At 48.7% G+C, this 21,940-nt stretch overlaps 1 protein-coding gene across 1 annotated transcript in view; it reads right to left on the minus strand.

Moving 5' to 3' along the window:
* Positions 1 to 21,940, minus strand: part of LOC123994553 (CUGBP Elav-like family member 2) — a 291,904-nt gene that overhangs the window by 212,103 nt on the left and 57,861 nt on the right. Inside the window, exon 2 of the mRNA XM_046297277.1 lies at positions 6,703 to 6,738. Within this exon, the coding sequence (XP_046153233.1) occupies positions 6,703 to 6,738 (36 nt within the window). The remainder of the gene's footprint in view (positions 1 to 6,702; positions 6,739 to 21,940) is intronic.

Genomic DNA, 21,940 nt, shown 5'->3' on the forward strand with positions numbered 1-21,940 from the left:
TACTATCTGAAATCTATGATCTCACGGGTATCATCATCATCATACTAAACACATACTATCTGAAATCTATGATCTCACTGGTATCATCATCATCATATTAAACAAATACTTTCTAAAATCTATGATCTCACGGTTATCATCATCATCATCATCATCATACTAAACACATACTATCTGAAATCTATGATCTCACTGGTATCATCATCATCATTATCATACTAAACACATACTATCTGAAATCTATGATCTCACTGCTATCCTCTTTATCATCATCATACTAAACACATACTATCTGAAATCTATGATCTCACTGGTATCATCATCATCATCATCATCATACTAAACACATACTTTCTGAAATCTATGATCTCACGGGTATCATCATCATCATACTAAACACATACTATCTGAAATCTATGATCTCACTGGTATCATCATCATCATACTAAACACATACTATCTGAAATCTATGATCTCACGGGTATCATCATCATACTATCTGAAATCTATGATCTCACGGGTATCATCATCATCATCATCATCATACTAAACACATACTATCTGAAATCTATGATCTCACTGGTATCATCATCATCATCATCATACTAAACACATACTATCTGAAATCTATAATCTCACTGGTATCATCATCATCATCATACTAAACACATACTATCTGAAATCTATGATCTCACTGGTATCATCATCATCATACTAAACACATACTATCTGAAATCTATGATCTCACTGGTATCATCATCATCATCATCATACTAAACACATACTATCTGAAATCTATGATCTCACGGGTATCATCATCATCATCATCATCATCATACTAAACACATAATATCTGAAATCTATGATCTCACTGGTATCATCATCATCATCATACTAAACACATACTATCTGAAATCTATGATCTCACTGGTATCATCATCATCATCATCATCATACTAAACACATACTATCTGAAATCTATGATCTCACTGGTATCATCATCATCATCATCATCATACTAAACACATACTATCTGAAATCTATGATCTCACTGGTATCATCATCATCATACTAAACACATACTATCTGAAATCTATGATCTCACTGGTATCATCATCATCATCATCATACTAAACACATACTATCTGAAATCTATGATCTCACGGGTATCATCATCATCATCATCATCATCATACTAAACACATAATATCTGAAATCTATGATCTCACTGGTATCATCATCATCATCATACTAAATACATACTATCTGAAATCTATGATCTCACTGGTATCATCATCATCATCATCATACTAAACACATACTATCTGAAATCTATGATCTTACTGGTATCATCATCATCATCATCATACTAAACACATACTATCTGAAATCTATGATCTCACGGGTATCATCATCATCATACTAAACACATACTTTCTGAAATCTATGATCTCACTGGTATCTTCATCATCATCATCATCATCATTCTAAACACATACTATCTGAAATCTATGATCTCACGGTATCATCATCATCATACTAAACACATACTATCTGAAATCTATGATCTCACTGGTATCATCATCATCATCATCATCATACTAAACACATACTATCTGAAATCTATGATCTCACTGGTATCATCATCATCATACTAAACACATACTATCTGAAATCTATGATCTCACTGGTATCATCATCATCATACTAAACACATACTATCTGAAATCTATGATCTCACTGGTATCATCATTTTAAACACATACTTTCTGAAATCTATGATCTCACGGGTATCATCATCATCATCATCATCATCATCATCATACTAAACACATACTATCTGAAATCTATGATCTCACTGGTATCATCATCATCATACTAAACACATACTATCTTAAATCTATGTACCTGTGCCCATGCAGCTGATACTTTCAGAGTGGCTGTGTGTTCCCCCTGTGAAATAACAGGTGCAGACACTGCCCTGGTGTAAACGCTAAGTGAATGTGACCCTAGGTCTGCTGACGGTAGTGTTTCCCCTCCTACATCTCAGCTCTACAGTCACCAGCACATCTAATACACTACCAACTTTACATGGCTCGAGTGTGTGTGTGTGTACTTTGTGTGTTTAGGGGTGGGGTAGGGGGAGGGGGTGCGGATTTGTGATGTGTTCATCTGTGGCTTTGGGATGGTAGTTGGGATGTTTGTGACGAGTGTGTTTGAAGCGCCAGAGTGAGTGGTGTGTGTGTGTTCCTGAATTGTGTGAAGCTGGCTGTTGTGAAGGCTTCCATCTGCTGCCAATCACCAGGGAATACATGAGACCCAGCAAAGAGCCTTAAACACTGATAACCACACGAGAGAGAGAGAGAGAGAGAGAGAGAGAGAGAGAGAGAGAGAGAGAGAGAGAGAGAGAGAGAGAGAGAGAGAGAGAGAGAGAGACAGAGACAGAGAGAGAGAGAGAGAGAGACAGAGACAGAGACAGAGACAGATACACACAGAGAGAAAGAGAGAGAGAGAGAGAGAGAGAGAGAGAGAGAGAGAGAGAGAGAGAGAGAGAGAGAGAGACAGAGACAGAGACAGAGACAGAGACAGATACACACACAGAGAGAGAGAGCGACACAGAGAGAGAGAGTGATTTCTTCCAGCATTTGAGTTCTTATCTCAGGGATCTGACAATACTATGTAGTGAGCTCACAGTCTGGTCTACGTATGAACCCGAGTCATCCTCAATGATGCCAACACACACACACACACACACACACACACACACACACACACACACACACACACACACACACACACACACACACACACACACACACACACACACACACACACACACACACACACACACACACACACACACCTGTCTCATTTACAGCACTCCCCAGTGAGTCCATCTGCATAGCCATGCCAGGCGCTGGCTGCACTGCCATCTAGTAAGACTGCTACTCTCATGAATATTCAGTGGCAACGAGGCTGGGGCCACGGTGCCCACCAGTATGGTTAACGCTGTTGCCACGGTGAGACGGCCGTTGCCGCGCGGTGGCCGTAGAGACAATAACAGACGCAGCACACTGAGATGGGGCATTGTGTGGTCCCCCGGTAATTATACACTCTTCTGTGTGTGTGTGTGTGTGTGTGTGTCACTCTTTATGCTGCTCTATTCATAATTACAGAGCATCATGTAAGGCCTGGAGCTATAGAGTAAAATACCTGCACTAACACATAATATAATAATAATATATAATATATGCCATTTAGCAGACGCTTTTATCCAAAGCGACTTACAGTCATGCGTGCATACATTCTACGTATGGGTGGTCCCAGGGATCAAACCCACTACCCTGGCGTTACAAGCGCCATGCTCTACCAACTGAGCTACACAGGACCACAGGACCGCTAGGAGAGAGAGACAACTACCTGTACTACACTACTGGACCACTACGACAATACAAAACATCAGAGTGTGTGTGTGTGTCTCAGGAAGTCGGGGTCAGGTCCAGGTCGGTTGTGTGTAGTAGTGTACAGTAGCCTCTATGAATTACCAGCTGGTCTCTCTTATTGTCCATAATCACCTCACAGTTGTAATTAGCCCATAGTTGATAATAATACCATCAACACCCCCCCTCCTTATATTTCAATCCCCCCTCAACCCTCTCTACCTCCCCACTTCCTAATATCCCCTCATTTCACCCCGTCCTTCCCTCCATCCCTCTCCTTCCTTGTTCCTCCCCTCCCTTCATCCCCCTCTTTCTCTGCCTCCCAACACCCCTCCCCATCTCTCACACCGTGTTCCTCCCCTCCCTTCATCCCCCTCTTTCTCTACCTCCCAACACCCCTCCCCATCTCTCACACCTTGTTCCTCCCCTCCCTTCATCCCCCTCTTTCTCTACCTCCCAACACCCTTCCCCATCTCTCACACCATGTTCCTCCCCTCCCTTCATCCCCCTCTTTCTCTACCTCCCAACACCCCTCCCCATCTCTCACACCTTGTTCCTCCCCTCCCTTCATCCCCTCTTTCTCTACCTCCCAACACCCCTCCCCATCTCTCACACCTTGGTCCTCCCCTCCCTTCATCCCCCTCTTTCTCTACCTCCCAACACCCCTCCCCATCTCTCACACCGTGTTCCTCCCCTCCCTTCATCCCCCTCTTTCTCTACCTCCCAACACCCCTCCCCATCTCTCACACCTTGTTCCTCCCTCCCTTCATCCCCCTTCTTTCTCTCCCTCCCAACACCCCTCCCCATCTCTCACACCTTGTTTCTCCCCTCCCTTCATCCCCCTCTTTCTCTACCTCCCAACACCCCTCCCCACTCTCACACCATGTTCCTCCCCTCCCTTCATCCCCCTCTTTCTCTACCTCCCAACACCCCTCCCCATCTCTCACACCATGTTCCTCCCCTCCCTTCATCCCCCTCTTTCCCTGCCTCCCAACACCCCTCCCCATCTCTCACACCTTGTTCCTCCCCTCCCTTCATCCCCCTCTTTCTCTACCTCCCAACACCCCTCCCCATCTCTCACACCGTGTTCCTCCCCTCCCTTCATCCCCCTCTTTCTCTGCCTCCCAACACCCCTCCCCATCTCTCACACCTTGTTCCTCCCCTCCCTTCATGCCCCTCTTTCTCTGCCTCCCAACACCCCTCCCCATCTCTCACACCTTGTTCCTCCCCTCCCTTCATCCCCCTCTTTCTCTGCCTCCCAACACCCCTCCCCATCTCTCACACCTTGTTCCTCCCCTCCCTTCATCCCCCTCTTTCTCTGCCTCCCAACACCCCTCCCCATCTCTCACACCGTGTTCTGAGTCTCAGTCATGCTGCAGAATGTCTGCTGAATAACGAGCCCAGTGTCAATCAAACCAACAGAGAATGCTTCATTAGGGGAGCAAAACACACAGGATGAAATTATACACCAAGCTCTCTTTGTAAGCGTGTGTGTGTGTGTGTGTGTGTGTGTGTGTGTGTGTGTGTGTGTGTGTGTGTGTGTGTGTGTGTGTGTGTGTGTGTGTGTGTGTGTGTGTGTGTGTGTGTGTGTGTGTGTGTGTGTGTGTGTGTGTGTGTGTGTGTGTGTGTGTGTGTGTGTGTGTGTGAGTGAGGAGGAACATGAGGGTGTGAAGGTAGAGGAAGTAAACACACATTCTGGAACGACACAGCTGTGTGGCGGATTACTGTAGATAACAGTGTGTGTGTTTTCCTCAAACAGAGAAGAAAACAAAGCCAAAGTATTCTTCCCTAATTATTTACAACCTAAATCTTTCTCTTTCCCTTCAAAAGGGAAAGGACTTTCCCTTCAGTCACTCTCAGTCTCTCTCTTTCTCCCTCTGCTTCTCTCTCAGTCTCTCTCTCTCTCCCTCTGCTTCTCTCTCTCTCCCTCTGCTTCTCTCTCTCTCCCTCTGCTTCTCTCTCTCTCCCTCTGCTTCTCTCTCTCTCCCTCTGCTTCTCTCTCTCTCTCTCTGCTTCTCTCTCTCTCCCTCTGCTTCTCTCTCTCTCCCTCTGCTTCTCTCTCTCTCCCTCTGCTTCTCTCTCTCTCTCTCTGCTTCTCTCTCGTGCCGGATGCCTTTTGAAGTCAGTCTCGCTCTACTACGTTAGCAGATAATCTGCATATGCATGTGGTTTGCTGTCCCTTGGTCCCTGCTCGTCCCTGCTCATCCCTGCTCGTCCCTGCTCATCCCTGCTCGTCCCTGCTCGTCCCTGGGTAAATGCAACCCCATTAACCCTCTCTGTATCACATGCACACAGAATCTCCTACAATGGCCAAGGCCCCTTTAACTGCGTCTGACAGATAAATGATTAGTGTGTTTTGTAATATGTATTCTGTGCACCTACTTATTTTCCCCGTACAAGGTCTAGTGATGTGTGTGTGTGTGTGTGTGTGTGTGTGTGTGTGTGTGTGTGTGTGTGTGTGTGTGTGTGTGTGTGTGTGTGTGTGTGTGTGTGTGTGTGTGTGTGTGTGTGTGTGTGTGTGTGTGTGTGTGTGTGTGTGTGTGTGTGTGTGTGTGTGTGTGTGCAGGCCTAAGTGTCCTTGAAAAGGCAGACGGCTGATCAGTCAAAGAGACTGTGGTACAGTCTCTCTCTCTATACTTCTTCTGTTTGGTGTGTTCAGAGAGGAGAGTCTTTCAGGGCAGAATGGGCCTATCCTCCCTGCTAACTCAATCCCAAATGAGGAATAGGTGTGTCTATTTTAAGATGGGCCCTTTATTTAAACCCCTCTCTTCCTCCCTCTCCTTGGTTGTCTCGTTCTGTCGCCATGGGATTGGGTTTAATGACCCTGCATGGCCACAGATCGGAGCCTCGTCACATCTCCCACCTGCTCTCTCGTGTCTCTCCTTTTAGCTCCCCCTCTCTGCTATCTCTCCCTCTATACTCCCCCAATTTCCCCTCTGTCCCCTTATATCGGTCTCCTCCTTCCCTCCATCTCTATAGTCTTTTTCTATCCCTCTGTTCCTGTTGTGTCTCGTTTCCTTATCTTTCTGGTGGTCTTCCCCACCTGTTCTCTCAGGCTTACAGACACCAGCTCAGAGATGGTAACAATCTGCTGGGGCCACATTAGCTAGTCCAGTACTTGTGGTCTGGGAGATGAGAGCTGTGTGGTGATGATTCAGTACTGATGCTACCCCATCACACACATAAAGCTGATCAAAGACGATAAGAGAGGAGAGGAGAGAAGAGAAGAATGAAAAGAGAACATTTTTAAACGGGTCCTTACCTCTGTATGGGTCCAGAGAGGTCACTGGCCTCCTGCCTGTTAGAGGAGACAGAGAGAGAGAGAAACATGGGATGAGTTCAGTTAAAAGGCACCGGTATAAAATGCATGTGTGTGTTTTGTGTGAGTTGTACATTACTTGTGTATTGGTGTGTGTGTGTCCATAAATGCTTTCAGTTCACTGCGGTAATAAACATCTCCACAGATAAAAGACGTGAAATAAACCAAGCCCAGTAATCCTTGACTCAGGGGAATAATACACACACACACACACACACACACACACACACACACACACACACACACACACACACACACACACACACACACACACACACACACACACACACACACACACACACACACACACACACACACACACACACACATCCTGTCCCAAGTAATCTGAGTGAACAGAGGGTCCCGTCTCCATTTCCTGTTCCACCGGGTCTCCATCCTCTCCCTCTTTTTCATCTTCCTTTCTTTCCCTCTGTTCTTCCTATTGCGTGGAAATAAATTGGTCCCTGGGCCCTGCCAGTGGAGACTCAACTCTCCTGTTTGTGTGTCCACACAATTGTGCACATACACACTTGTCACACTTCCTCTCTTCTAGAGCAGCAAGCTGCAGCCTATTAGTGTGCTTTGTGTCTCATAGATAAAGCATTAGCTATTCCCTTATTAATAATGTGTGTGTGTGTGTGTGTGTTTTATGATGAAATGTGGGGGAAACACAAAGACGCCTATACGCTCCCCAGCACAGTGGCCAATCGCCAGCCTTCTGCATTTTGCATTTCAAAGGCTTACGTTTTGTCCGTTTCATCTCAGATCATGATGCTAACTAACCCACCCATTATTCAACTACCCACACACACACGGGCATGTGTACGCACACACATACAAAGACATGCAACCGATACACTGACTGTACAAAACATTAGGAACACCTGCTCTTTCCATGACAGCCTGACCAGGTGTATCCAGAGGAAAACTGTGATCCCTTATTGATGTCACTGGTTAAATCCCCTTCAATCAGTGTAGATGAAGGGGAGCAGACAGGTTAAAGAAGGATTTTCAAACCTTGAGACAATTGAGACAAGGATTGTGTGTGTTTTCCATTCAGAGGGTGAATGAGCAAGACAAAAAATGTAAGTGCCTTTGAATGGGATATGGTAGTAGGGGTCAGGCACACCGGTTTGAGTCAAGAACTGCAACGTTGTTGGTTTTTTCACACCCAACAGTTTCATCAAATGGTCCACCGGGGGTACGGGGGTTGCAACTGAACATTAGGAAGGTGTTCAGTGTACATAACTCACTCAACCATACACACCTGCAAGCAGATGCAAATTAAGACTCTCCCACATCCACAGATACGCAAAGATGTAAAGCCACCCCCATATCATTCTATTGGCCATTACACCATCTGTACACCGTGAACACACACACACACACACACACACACACACACACACACACACACACACACACACACACACACACACACACACACACACACACACACACACACACACACACACACACACACACACACACACACACACACACACACACACACACACACACACACACACACACACAGTACCGTTGGTAGGTAACCGAAAGGTTGCTGGATCGAATCCCCAAGCGGACAAGGTAAAAATCTGTTGTTTTGCCCCATGTTAAACCACTGTTCCCTGGGTGCTGATGACATGGATGTTGATTAAGGCAGCCCCCTGCACCCCTCTGATTCACAGGTTGGGTTAAATGCAGGAGACACATTTCAGTTGAACAAATGACTAGGTATCTCCCTTTCCCTGGTATCCTGCCAAAAATGCATCAAAGCATGAACAAAAGACATATATCAAAGCTCCATTGTACAGCTTAATGACCGTGGCAGCTCTGGCATGGAAGGAATATCAGAGATTGACAGCAGTGTTAGATCACGGTCCTGTACATTACAGTACAGTACACCGCCCCAGACGGACTCCATAATAATTGAAGTCTGCTGTGCATCAACTCACCGTTGAAGTCTGAAGTTTACACACACCTGAGCTAAATACATTTCAACTCAGTTTTTCACAATTCCTGACATTTAATCCTTGTAAAAACTCCCTGTCTTAGGTCAGTTAGGATCAACACTTTATTTTAAGTGAAATGTACTAATAATAGTAGAGATAATTATTTATTTCAGCTTTTATTTCTTTCATCACATTCCCAGTGGGTCAGAAGTTTACATACACTCAATTTGTATTTGATAGCACTGTCTTTAAATTGTTTAACATGGGTCAAATGTTTTGGGTAGCCTTCCACAAGCTTCCCACAATACATTGGGTGAATTTTGGCCCATTCCTCCTGACAGAGCTGGTGTAACTGAGTCAGGTTTGTAGGCCTCCTTGCTCGCACACGCTTTTTCAGTTCTGCCCACGAATTTTCTATAGGATTGAGGTCAGGGCTTTGTAATGGCCACTCCAATACCTTGACTTTGTTGTCCTTAAGCCATTTTGCACAACTTTGGAAGTATAGTTGGGGTCATTGTCCATTTGGAACACCCATTTGTGACCAAGCTTTAGCTTTGTGACTGATGTCTTGAGATGTTGCTTCAATATATGCACGTAAATTTCCTCCCTCATGATGCCATCTATTTTGTGACGTGCACCAGTCCCTCCTGCAGCAAAGCACCCCCACAACATGATGCCACCACCCCATGCTTCACTGTTGGGATGGTGTTCTACGGCTTGCAAGCCTCCCCCTTTTCCTCCAAACATAACAATGGTCTTTATGGCCAAAAAGTTCTATTTATGTTTCATCAGACCAGAGAACTTTTCTCCAAAATGTACGATCTTTGTCCCCATGTGCAGTTACAAACCGTAGTCTCACTTTTTTGGGGGGGTTTGGAGCAGTGGCTTCTTCCTTGCTGAGCGGCCTTTCAGGTTATGTTGATATAGGACTTGTTTCACTGTGGATATAGATACTTGTGTACCTGTTTCCTCCAGCATCTTCACAAGGTCCTTGTGTTCTGTTATTCTGGGATTGATTTGCACTTTTCGCACCAAAGTACGTTCATCTCTAGGAGACAGAACGCGTCTCCTTCCTGAGCGATATGATGACTGCCTGGTCCCATCGTGTTTATACTTGCATACTATTGTTTGTACAAATGAACGTGGTACCTTCAGGATATTTAAGGTACCACGTTAATCTGTACAAACAATAGAATGCATGTATAAACACCATGGGACCACGCAGTCGTTTGTTTGGAAATTTCTCCCAAGGATGAACCAGACTTGTAGAGGTCTACAATTTATTTTCTGAGGTCTTGGCTGATTTCTTTTGATTTTCCCATGATGTCATGCAAAGAGGCACTGAGTTTGAAGGTAGTCCTTGAAATACATCCACATGGACACCTCCAATGGACTCAAATGATGTCAATCAGAAGCTTCTAAAGCCTTGACATAATTTTCTGGAATTTTCCAAGCTGTTTAAAGGTACAGTCAACTTAGTGTTTGTACACTTCTGACTCACTGGAATTGTGATACAGTGAATTATAAGTGAAATAATCTGTCTGTAAACAATTGTTGGAAAAATTACTTGTGTCATGCACAAAGTAGATGTCCTAATCGACTTGTCAAAACTATAGTTTGTTAACAAGAAATTTGTGGAGTGGTTGAAAAACGAGTTTTAATGACTCCAACCTAAATGTATGTAAACTTCCGACTTCAACTGTGACTTAGGATAACACAGTCACTAGCCTCAACAGACTAGCTATTACACCACTACCATGGTGGAGAAATTAAAGACGAAAGTCAATGTAGATTGAATGGTTATTTTGCGTTACATTAGCGTTGTGGTCGTGCTGTGGGTGTTTGCAGGTGGCAGGACCCTGCTATGATCTGACAGGCATTCAGACAGGCATATTTGGCAATTTCACAGTCACTGAGGCTGCTAAATTAGAGCTGCATCACTGGAGAAACAAGGAGCCAGCTGCCAACACACTAAGATATATCCCTCCCTGGTTACCCTGTTAACATGGTCCTCACAGAGACACACTAAGATATATCCCTTCCTGGTTACCCTGGTTACATGGTCCTCACAGAGACACAGTAAGATATATCCCTCCCTGGTTACCCTGTTAACATGGTCCTCACAGAGACACACTAAGATATATCCCTCCCTGGTTACCCTGTTAACATGGTCCTTACAGAGACACACTAAGATATATCCCTCCTTGGTTACCCTGTTAACATGGTCCTCACAGAGACACACTAAGATATATCCCTCCCTGGTTACCCTGTTAACATGGTCCTCACAGAGACACACTAAAATATATCCCTCCCTGGTTACCCTGGTTACATGGTCCTCACAGAGACACACTAAGATATATCCCTCCCTGGTTACCCCGTTAACATGGTCCTCACAGAGACACACTAAGATATATCCCTCCCTGGTTACCCTGGTTACATGGTCCTCACAGAGACACAATAAGATATATCCCTCCCTGGTTACCCTGTTAACATGGTCCTCACAGAGACACACTAAAATATATCCCTCCCTGGTTACCCTGTTAACATGGTCCTCACAGAGACACACTAAAATATATCCCGGAGGGGACACTCTGGGTACTGTGTGTATTTAATCTCCTGAATCTTGGAATGTGGTTTTTGGATTCTATCTTTCAAATCCTACCTCCATCTGTCTCTCTCCAGTCTCTCCATTACTTTACCCCACATCTCTAACATTCTCCCCCTCCCTCTCTCTTCTTCCAATCTGATATCTATCATCCCCATCTCTCCCTCTCTCTCTCTCTCTCTCTCTCTCTCTCTCTCATCTTCCTTCTCATATCTATCATCCCCATCTCTCCCTCTCTCCCTGTAAATCCTCTCTCCTCCCAATCTCTCTCTCCCCAAATCTCTCTCCCCATCTCTCTCTCTCTCCCCAACTCTCTCCTCCTCATCTCTCTCTTCTAAACTCTCTCCTCCCCATCTCTCTCTCTCCAACTCTCCTCTCCCCATCTCTCTCTCTCTCTCCAACTCTCTTCTCCCCATCTCTCTCTCTCTCTCCAACTCTCTTCTCCCCATCTCTCTCTCTCTCTCCAACTCTCTTCTCCCCATCTCTCTCTCTCTCTCCAACTCTCTTCTCCCCATCTCTCTCTCTCTCTCCAACTGTCTTCTCCCCATCTCTCTCTCTCTCTCCAACTATCTCCTCCCCATCTCTCTCTCTCCAACTCTCTTCTCCCCATCTCTCCATCCCCACGGGCTTCCTCATCTTTTTCTCCTCCCTATTTTTCTTGTTGTCGTTCTCTCGTTTCACAGGCCCTCTTCCTCTCCTTCTAACAGCCCATCTGTCTTTCACACTTCTTGTAACACTCGCTTCCACACCTGCCATGTTCTCACACACGTGGGTATGCACGTGCACACATAACACACACACACACATACCCATGCATGTACGCACACACGTCTTCATGCGCTCACTCACACACAAACACTCACACACACCATTCGCAGCTCTCTCTTTTTTCACACCCAACCTAAAACTCCTAAATGTCTCACGATCACTTCAACACGTGTGTGTGTGTGTGTGTGTGTGTGTGTGTGTGTGTGTGTGTGTGTGTGTGTGTGTGTGTGTGTGTGTGTGTGTGTGTGTGTGTGTGTGTGTGTGTGTGTGTGTGTGTGTGTGTGTGTGTGTGTGTGTGTGTGTGTGTGTGTGTGTGTGTGTGTGTGTGTGTGTGTGTGTGTGTGTGTGTGTCTGACAAACTCAGAGACTGTGCCAGGTCTTCAGTCCGGCCAGCTGTGTTGAAGGTATGATGTAAGATGGGGCCCACCCCCCCAACATTCATATCATACACCCACTGGATGTTTATTTTCTATGACATCATACCAAGCACAACAGGGGATTGGGCGAGCCCTGGTGCTGAGTGACATCATGGCCTTCACATCTCACATAACAGGGGCACTGTTAACCCTTTCATTTCACTTTCTACACTAATACCAAATGTAATGACGGGGACCATACAATGGTACATTTAAATGATAAAGGTTGGATCATTTAAATGTAATTTATAATCCATTCTGTACAAATCAAAATGATATTAGCATGTGAATAGTTTGATGAGGGATGTGAGGAAGAGAGAGAGAGAACGAGAGAAGAGAGGGAAGAGTGTATGTGACAGAGTGAGAGAAGGACAGAGGCTGACTGAGCAATGAGCTGGAGACAGAAAGACGGTGAAGGAGAAAGAGTTTCACTCACCAGGTTTTCAACCAACCTTTTCATGCGAGTAAAAGTACGTAGGATTAAATAAAATGTCACGACAGGCCTGATGGAAACAGGACATTAAATCGGTAAACTTTCCAAATGGATCTTTTTGAGGCTGTAAAATTAATTATGCGAGAAATGACAGAAATGCCTTTATGCGCAAATATTGATATAATAACCATCATTTTGACGTAAACTTGGAGTCACGTGATGATATGTTCTGTGGTCCTCCCATTGCAACTCATTCAGGAAAGCCTGCAGTTTATTAGGCTACAGATGAAATAAGTATTGATAAACTTTACAGGGTGGTGAAAGTGCAGGACCACTTGATGAACTCAATGCTCCTTGACAATAAATATCAAGGGTCTTATTCTGGTGACATGACAAATAAAATGATTTTGCTCTTTGGTCCACTTTAGGCCTACCTGCACTGTATCTGTGAGCTGTTGGCTAGAGAGCCAATACCAATACCAGAGTGGGCACATTTAATATATAACGTAAAACCATCAGTAGAGTTGAAAATGCGACGGAAACCCATTTATTTTGTATTTTTATATTCAGTATCTGGGAATTGAACTGCACAAGTTATTTTTATGTCCACTACGTCAATTTGATGGAAACACATCTCTGGTAGGAAAATGCAGATCTTTATCTATGCAGATTTGAACATGTTTGCCAATTGGCTGGAGAGAGGGACGGAGGGATGAAAAGAGGGAGAATGAGAGAGAGAGTGAACAGCACAGACTATGCTATTGTGTCGCTGGGCCTCATTTACCCTGAGATATTCAAAGGGTGAGCGCACTCATCCAGAGTAAAAACCCTCCTACATCGCTCTCTCTGTCCTCCACACCTTAGCCCCCCCATCATGCCTGGGGGTAAAGACCTCCGTCCTCCGCTATCCCCCATCCTCTCCTCCTCTATCCCCCATCCTCTCTTCTGCTATCCCCATCCTCTCCTCTGCTATCTCCCATCCTCTCCTCTGCTATCCCGCATCCTCTACTCTGCTATTCCCATCCTCTCCTCTGCTATCCCCCATCCTCTCCTCTGCTATCCCCCATCCTCTCCTCTGCTATCCCCCATCCTCTCTTCTGCTATCCCCCATCCTCTCTTCTGCTATCCCCCATCCTCTCCTCTGCTATCTCCCATCCTCTCCTCTGCTATCCCGCATCCTCTACTCTGCTATTCCCATCCTCTCCTCTGCTATCCCCCATCCTCTCCTCTGCTATCCCAAATCCTCTCCTCTGCTATCCCCCATCCTCTCTTCTGCTATCCCCCATCCTCTCTTCTGCTATCCCCCATCCTCTCCTCTGCTATCTCCCATCCTCTCCTCTGCTATCCCGCATCCTCTCCTCTGCTATTCCCATCCTCTCCTCTGCTATCCCCCATCCTCTCCTCTGCTATCCCCCATCCTCTCCTCCTCTATCCCCATCCTCTCCTCCTCTATCCCCCATCCTCTCTTCTGCTATCCCCCATCCTCTCCTCTGCTATCCCCCATCCTCTCTTCTGCTATCCCCATCCTCTCCTCTGCTATCCCCCATCCTCTCCTCTGCTATCCCCCATCCTCTCTTCTGCTATCCCCCATCCTCTCCTCTGCTATCCCCCATCCTCTCTTCTGCTATCCCCATCCTCTCCTCTGCTATCCCCCATCCTCTCTACTGCTATCCCCATCCTCTCCTCCTCTATCCCTCATCCTCTCCTCCGCTATCCCCCATCCTCTCCTCCTCTATCCCCATCCTCTCCTCTGCTATCCCCATCCTCTCCTCCTCTATCCCCCATCCTCTCCTCCGCTATCCCCCATCCTCTCCTCTGCTATCCCCCATCCTCTCCTCTGCTATCCCCCATCCTCTCCTCCTCTATCCCCATCCTCTCCTCTGCTATCACCCATCCTCTCCTCTGCTATCCCCCATCCTCTCCTCCGCTATCCCCCATCCTCTCCTCTGCTATCCCCCATCCTCTCCTCTGCTATCCCCCATCCTCTCCTCCGCTATCCCGCATCCTCTCCTCCGCTATCCCGCATCCTCTCCTCTGCTATCCCACATCCTCTCCTCTGCTATCCCCCATCCTCTCCTCTGCTATCCCCATCCTCTCCTCCTCTATCCCCATCCTCTCCTCCTCTATCCCCCATCATCTCCTCTGCTATCCCCCATCATCTCCTCCGCTATCCCCATCCTCTCCTCTGCTATCACCCATCCTCTCCTCCTCTATTCCCCATCCTCTCCTCTGCTATCCCCCATCCTCTCCTCTGCTATCCCCCATCCTCTCCTCTGCTATCCCCCATCCTCTCCTCTGCTATCCCCCCCATCCTCTCCTCTGCTATCCCACATCCTCTCCTCTGCTATCCCCCATCCTCTCCTCCGCTATCCCCATCCTCTCCTCTGCTATCCCCCATCCTCTCCTCCTCTATCCCCATCCTCTCCTCCTCTATCCCCATCCTCTCCTCTGCTATCCCCCATCCTCTCCTCCTCTATCCCCCATCCTCTCCTCTGCTATCCCCATCCTCTCCTCTGCTATCCCCCATCCTCTCCTCTCCCTGCTATCCCCCATCCTCTCCTCTGCTATCCCCCTCCTCTGCTATCCCTCCTCTCTGCTATCCCCCATCCTCTCCTCTGCTATCCCCATCCTCTCCTCTGCTATCCCCCATCCTCTCCTCTGCTATCCCCATCCTATCCTCCCTATCCCCATCCTCTCCTCTGCTATCCCCCATCCTCTCCTCTGCCATCCTCTCCTCTGCTATCCCCCATCCTCTCCTCTGCTATCCTATCCCCATCCTCCTCTCCTCCTCTATCCCCATCCTCTCCTCCTCTCTGCTATCCCCCCATCCTCTCCTCTCCTCTGCTATCCCCTATCCCCCATCCTCTCCCCCCTCTCTGCTATCCCCCATCCTATCCCCATCCTCCTCTGCTATCCCCATCCTCTCCTCTGCTATCCCCCATCTATCCCCTGCATCTCCTCTGCTATCTCTCTCTGCTATCCCCCATCCTCTCCTCTATCCCCTATCCCCCATCCTCTCCTCTGCTATCCCCCATCCTCTCCCCATCCTCTGCTATCCCCCATCCTCTCCTCTGCTATCCCATCCTCTCCTCCCCCTCTCCTCTGCTATCCCCCATCCCCCATCCTCTCCTCTGCTATCCCATCCTCTCCTCTGCTATCCCCCATCCTCTCCTCCTATCCCCCATCCCCTATCCCCATCCTCTCCTCCTCTATCCCCATCCTCTCCTCTCTCCTCCCATCCCCCATCCTCTCCTCCTCTATCCCCCATCCTCATCCTCTCCTCTATCCCCCATCCTCTCCTCTCCCCCATCTCTGCTATCCCCATCTCCTCTGCTATCCCCATCCTCTCCTCTGCTATCCCCCATCCTCTCCTCTGCTATCCCCCATCCCCATCTCTCCCCCTGCTATCCCCCATCCTCTCCTCTGCTATCCCCCATCCTCTCCTCTGCTATCCCCATCCCATCCTCTCCTCTCCTCTGCTATCCCCCCATCCTCCCCTGCTATCCCCATCCTCTCCTCTGCTATCCCCCATCCTATCCTGCTATCCCCCATCCTCTCCTCTGCTATCCCCCATCCTCTCCTCCTCTGCTATCCCCCATCCTCTCCTCCGCTATCCTCTGCTATCCCCCATCCTCTCCTCTGCTATCATCCTCTCCTCTGCTATCCCCCATCCTCTCCTCCTCTATCCCCATCCTCTCCCCTCCTCTATCCCCCATCATCTCCTCTGCTATCCCCCATCTCTCCTCCGCTATCCCTATCCTCTCCTCTGCTATCCCCCATCCTCTCCTCCTGCTCCCCCATCCTCTCCTCTGCCCCCATCCTCTCCTCTGCTATCCCCCATCCTCTCCTCTGCTATCCCCCATCCTCTCCCTATCCCCATCCTCTCCTCCGCTATCCCCATCCTCTCCTCTGCTATCCCACATCCTCTCCTCTGCTATCCCCCATCCTCTCCTCTGCTATCCCCCATCCTCTCCTCCTCTATCCCCATCCTCTCCTCCTCTATCCCCCATCATCTCCTCTGCTATCCCCCATCATCTCCTCCGCTATCCCCATCCTCTCCTCTGCTATCCCCCATCCCTCTCCTCCTCTATTCTATCCCCCATCCTCTCCTCTGCTATCCTTCATCCTCTCCTCTGCTATCCCCCATCCTCTCCTCTGCTATCCCCCATCCTCTCCTCTGCTATCCCCCATCCTCTCCTCTGCTATCCCACATCCTCTCCTCTGCTATCCCCCATCCCTCCTCCTCCATCCCTCTATCCCCATCTTCTCCTCTGCTATCCCCCATCCTCTCCTCCTCTATCCCCATCCTCTCCTCCTCTATCCCCATCCTCTCCTCTGCTATCCCCCATCCTCTCCTCCTCTATCCCCCATCCTCTCCTCTGCTATCCCCCATCCTCTCCTCTGCTATCCCCCATCCTCTCCTCTGCTATCCCCCATCCTCTCCTCTGCTATCCCCTTCCCCCCTTGCTATCGCTATCCCCCATCCTCTCCTCTGCTATCCCCCATCCTCTCCTCCATCCTATCCCCCATCCTCTCCTCTGCTATCCCCATCCTCTCCTCTGCTATCCCCCATCCTCTCCTCTGCTATCCCCCATCCTCTCCTCCTCTATCCCCATCTCTCCTCCTCTATCCCCATCCTCTCCTCTGCTATCCCCCATCCTCTCCTCCTCTATCCCCCATCCTCTCCTCTGCTATCCCCCATCCTCTCCTCTGCTATCCCCCATCCTCTCCTCTGCTATCCCCCATCCTCTCCTCTGCTATCCCCCATCCTCTCCTCTGCTATCCCCCATCCTCTCCTCTGCTATCCATCCCATCCTCTCCTCTGCTATCCCCCATCCTCTCCTCTGCTATCCCCCATCCTCTCCTCTGCTATCCCCCATCCTCTCCTCTGCTATCCCCCATCCCTCCTCTGCTATCCCCATCCTCTCCTCTGCTATCCCCATCCTCTCCTCCTCTATCCCCATCCTCTCCTCTGCTATCCCCCATCCTCTCCTCCTATCCCCATCCTCTCCTCTGCTATCCCCCATCCTCTCCTCTGCTATCCCCCATCCCCTCCTCCTCTGCTATCCCCCATCCTCTCCTCTGCTATCCCCCATCCTCTCCTCTGCTATCCCCCATCCTCTCCTCTGCTATCCCCCATCCCTCCTCTCCTCATCCCTCCTCTGCTATCCCCCATCCTCTCCTCCGCTATCCCCCATCCTCTCCTCTGCTATCCCCCATCCTCTCCTCTGCTATCCCCCATCCTCTCCTCTGCTATCCCCCATCCTCTCCTCTGCTATCCCCCATCCTCTCCTCTGCTATCCCCTCCATCCTCTCCTCTGCTATCCCCCATCCTCTGCTATCCCCCATCCTCTATCCCCATCCTCTCCTCTGCTATCCCCCATCCCCTATCATCCTCTCTCTGCTATCCCCCATCCTCTCCTCCTGCTATCCCCCATCCTCTCCTCCTGCTATCCCCCATCCTCTCCTCTGCTATCCCCCATCCTCTCCTCTGCTATCCCCATCCTCTCCTCTGCTATCCCCCATCCTCTCCTCCGCTATCCCCCATCCTCTCCTCTGCTATCCCCCATCCTCTCCTCTGCATCCCCATCCTCTCCTCTGCTATCCCCCATCCTCTCCTCTGCTATCCCCCATCCTCCTCTCCTCTGCTATCCCCCATCCTCTCCTCTGCTATCCCCATCCTCTCCTCTGCTATCCCCCATCCTCTCCTCTGCTATCCCCATCCTCTCTCCTCCCCTATCCCCCATCCTCATCCTCTGCTATCCCCCATCCTCCCCATCCCATCCTCTCCTCTGCTATCCCCCATCCTCTCCTCTGCTATCCCCCATCCTCTCCTCTGCTATCCCCCATCCTCTCCTCTGCTATCCCCCATCCTCTCCTCTCTATCCCCATCCTCTCCTCCTCTATCCCCATCCTCTCCTCTGCTATCCCCCATCCTCTCCTCTGCTATCCCCCATCCTCTCCTCTGCTATCCCCCATCCTCTCCTCTGCTATCCCCCATCCTCTCCTCTGCTATCCCCCATCTGCTATCCCCCATCCCTCCTCTGCTATCCCCCATCCTCTCCTCTGCTATCCCCATCCTCTCCTCTGCTATCCCCCATCCTCTCCTCTGCTATCCCCCATCCTCTCCTCTGCTATCCCCCATCCTCTCCTCTGCTATCCCCCATATCTCCCCTATCCCCATCCTCCCTCTCCTCCTATCCCCCATCTATCCCCCTATCCCCATCCTCTCCTCTGCTATCCCCCATCCTCTCCTCCTGCTATCCCCCATCCTCTCCTCTGCTATCCCCCATCCTCTCCTCTGCTATCCCCCATCCTGCTATCCCCCTCTCCTCTGCTATCCCCCATCCTCTCCTCCTCATCCTCTGCTATCCCCCATCCTCTCCTCTGCTATCCCCCATCCTCTCCTCTGCTATCCCCCATCCTCTCCTCCTCTATCCCCCATCCTCTCCTCTGCTATCCCCCATCCTCTCCTCTGCTATCCCCCATCCTCTCCTCTGCTATCCCCCATCCTCTCCTCTGCTATCCCCCATCCTCTCCTCCTCCCCATCCTCTCCTCTGCTATCCCCCATCCCTCTCCTCCTGCTATCCCCCATCCCTCTCCTCTGCTATCCCCCATCCTCTCCTCCTCTATCCCCTATCCCATCCTCCTGCTATCCCCCATCCTCTCCTCTGCTATCCCCCATCCTCCTCCTCCCATCCTATCCCCCATCCTCCTCCTCTGCTATCCCCCATCCTCTCCTCTGCTATCCCCCATCCTCTCCTCTGCTATCCCCCATCTCTCCTCCTATCCCCCATCCCCCTCCTCTCTCCTCTGCTATCCCCCATCCTCTCCTCCTGCTATCCCCCATATCCTCTCCTCTGCTATCCCCCATCCTCCTCCTCTGCTATCCCCCATCCTCTCCTCTGCTATCCCCCTCTCCCGCACCACAGATCAACTGCATTAGGTCAGACCCCTCACAGATGCAGAATGAGCCTTTATGAAGGCATGCGTTACACACTACGAGGGCCACCATGCTACCCGATAAATACTGTGTGTATGGGGAGTGTGTGTGGGTGCATCATGGCCGAGGGGAACAGTGATCTCAATTGAGATGCATTAGGTGAAGGCAATTGGGTGAAGACCATGCTGTCATCATGTGACATGTGACATCATCAAAACACAGATACTAAGAGAGAGGAGGAGAGATTAATAATGTTGTATAAGTTCCCCACCCAGGGGAGGGAGGAGGGATGGAGAGAAGGGTGAAAGAGGCCTGAAACTCTCCAGTCTCCCCTCTCCTCCCCTCTCTCCCCCTCCATCTCGCTCTCTCCCGTTCCCCCTCAAGCCTCCCTCCAGCTAGGCACCAGCCCCCAGCACCATATTGTGTAATATGTTGAGAAGAGGAAAATAGTAAACGGGAGAAGAGAAGGGTAGATGGAGAAAGAACGTGAGGAATAGAGGGATGAAAAAAGGTATAGGCCAGAGAGAGAGAGAGTCTACATAGTACAGTCAGGGCCAAATGTTTTGAGAATGGCACAAATATTAATTTTAACAAAGTCTGCTGCCTCAGTTTGGATTTCAGCCCTGCCACAAAAGGACCGGCTGACATCATGTCAGTGATTCTCTCTGTAACACAGGTGTGAGTGTTGACGAGGACAAGGCTGGAGATCACTCTGTCATGCTGCTTGAGTTCAAATAACAGCCTGGAAGCTTCAAAAGGAGGGTGGTGCTCGGAATCATTGTTCACTGCCAGTAAGATTGCACCTAAATCAAACATTTATTGGATCATCAAGAACTTCAAGTAGAGCGGTTCAATTGTTGTGAAGAAGGATTCAGGGAGCCCAAGAAAGTCCAGCAAGCGCCAGGACCGTCTCCTAAAGTTGATTCAGCTGCGGGATCGGTGTACCACCAGTACAGAGCTTGCTCAGGAATGGCAGCAGGCAGTTGTGAGTGCATCTGCACGCACAGTGAGGCAAAGACTTTTGGAGGATGGCCTGGTGTCAAGAAGGGCAGCTAAGAAGCCACTTCTCCACTTCTCAAACATCAAGGATAGACTGATATTCTGCAAAAGGTACAGGGATTGGACGGCTGAGGAATGGGGTAAAGTAATTTTCTCTGATGAATCCCCTTTCCGATTGTTGGGACATCTGGAAAAAAGCTTGTCCGGAGAAGACAAGGTGATCGCTACCCTCAGTCCCGTGTCATGCCAACAGTAAAGCATCCTGAGACCATTTATGTGTGGGGTTGCTTCTCAGCCAAGGGGGTGGGCTCACTCACAATTTTGCCTAAGAACACAGCCATGAATAAAGAATGGTACCAACACATCCTCCAAGAGCAACTTCTCCCAACCATCCAGGAACAGTTTGATGACAAACAATGCCTTTTCCAGCATGATGGAGCACCTTGCCATAAGGCAAAAGTAATAACCAAGTGGCTCGGGTAACAAAACATATATATTGGGTCCATGGCCAGGAAACTCCCCAGACCTTAATCCCATTGAGAACTTGTGGTCAATCCTCAAGAGGCGGGTGGACAAACAAAAACCCACAAATTCTGGCAAACTCCAAGCATTGATTATGCAAGAATGGGCCGCCATCAGTCAGGATGTGGCCCAGTAGTTAATTGACATCATGCCAGGGCAGATTGCAGAGGTCTTGAAAAAGAAGGGTCAACACTGCAAATATTGACTCTTTGCATCAACTTCATGTAATTGTCAATAAAATCCTTTGACACTGATGAAATTCTTGTAATTATACTTCAGTATTTCATAGTAACATCTGACAAAAATATCTGAAGACACTGAGACAGCAAACTTTGTGGAAATTAATATTTGTGTCACTCTCCAAACTTTTGGCCCCGACTGTATGCTGTTCTACACATAGCAGTGAAATGAATTGTTATTGTTATTTCACACATGCATTTTCAACAATTGTTATGCAGATTCTGTTTCATAGATCAAACATACTTGACAAACTAGAGAACGAACTCATATTAAACTTTAGTCACGTTCCACTACCTTGT

This window comes from Oncorhynchus gorbuscha, linkage group LG14, assembly GCF_021184085.1.
Source record: "Oncorhynchus gorbuscha isolate QuinsamMale2020 ecotype Even-year linkage group LG14, OgorEven_v1.0, whole genome shotgun sequence".
Lineage (NCBI taxonomy): Eukaryota > Metazoa > Chordata > Actinopteri > Salmoniformes > Salmonidae > Oncorhynchus > Oncorhynchus gorbuscha.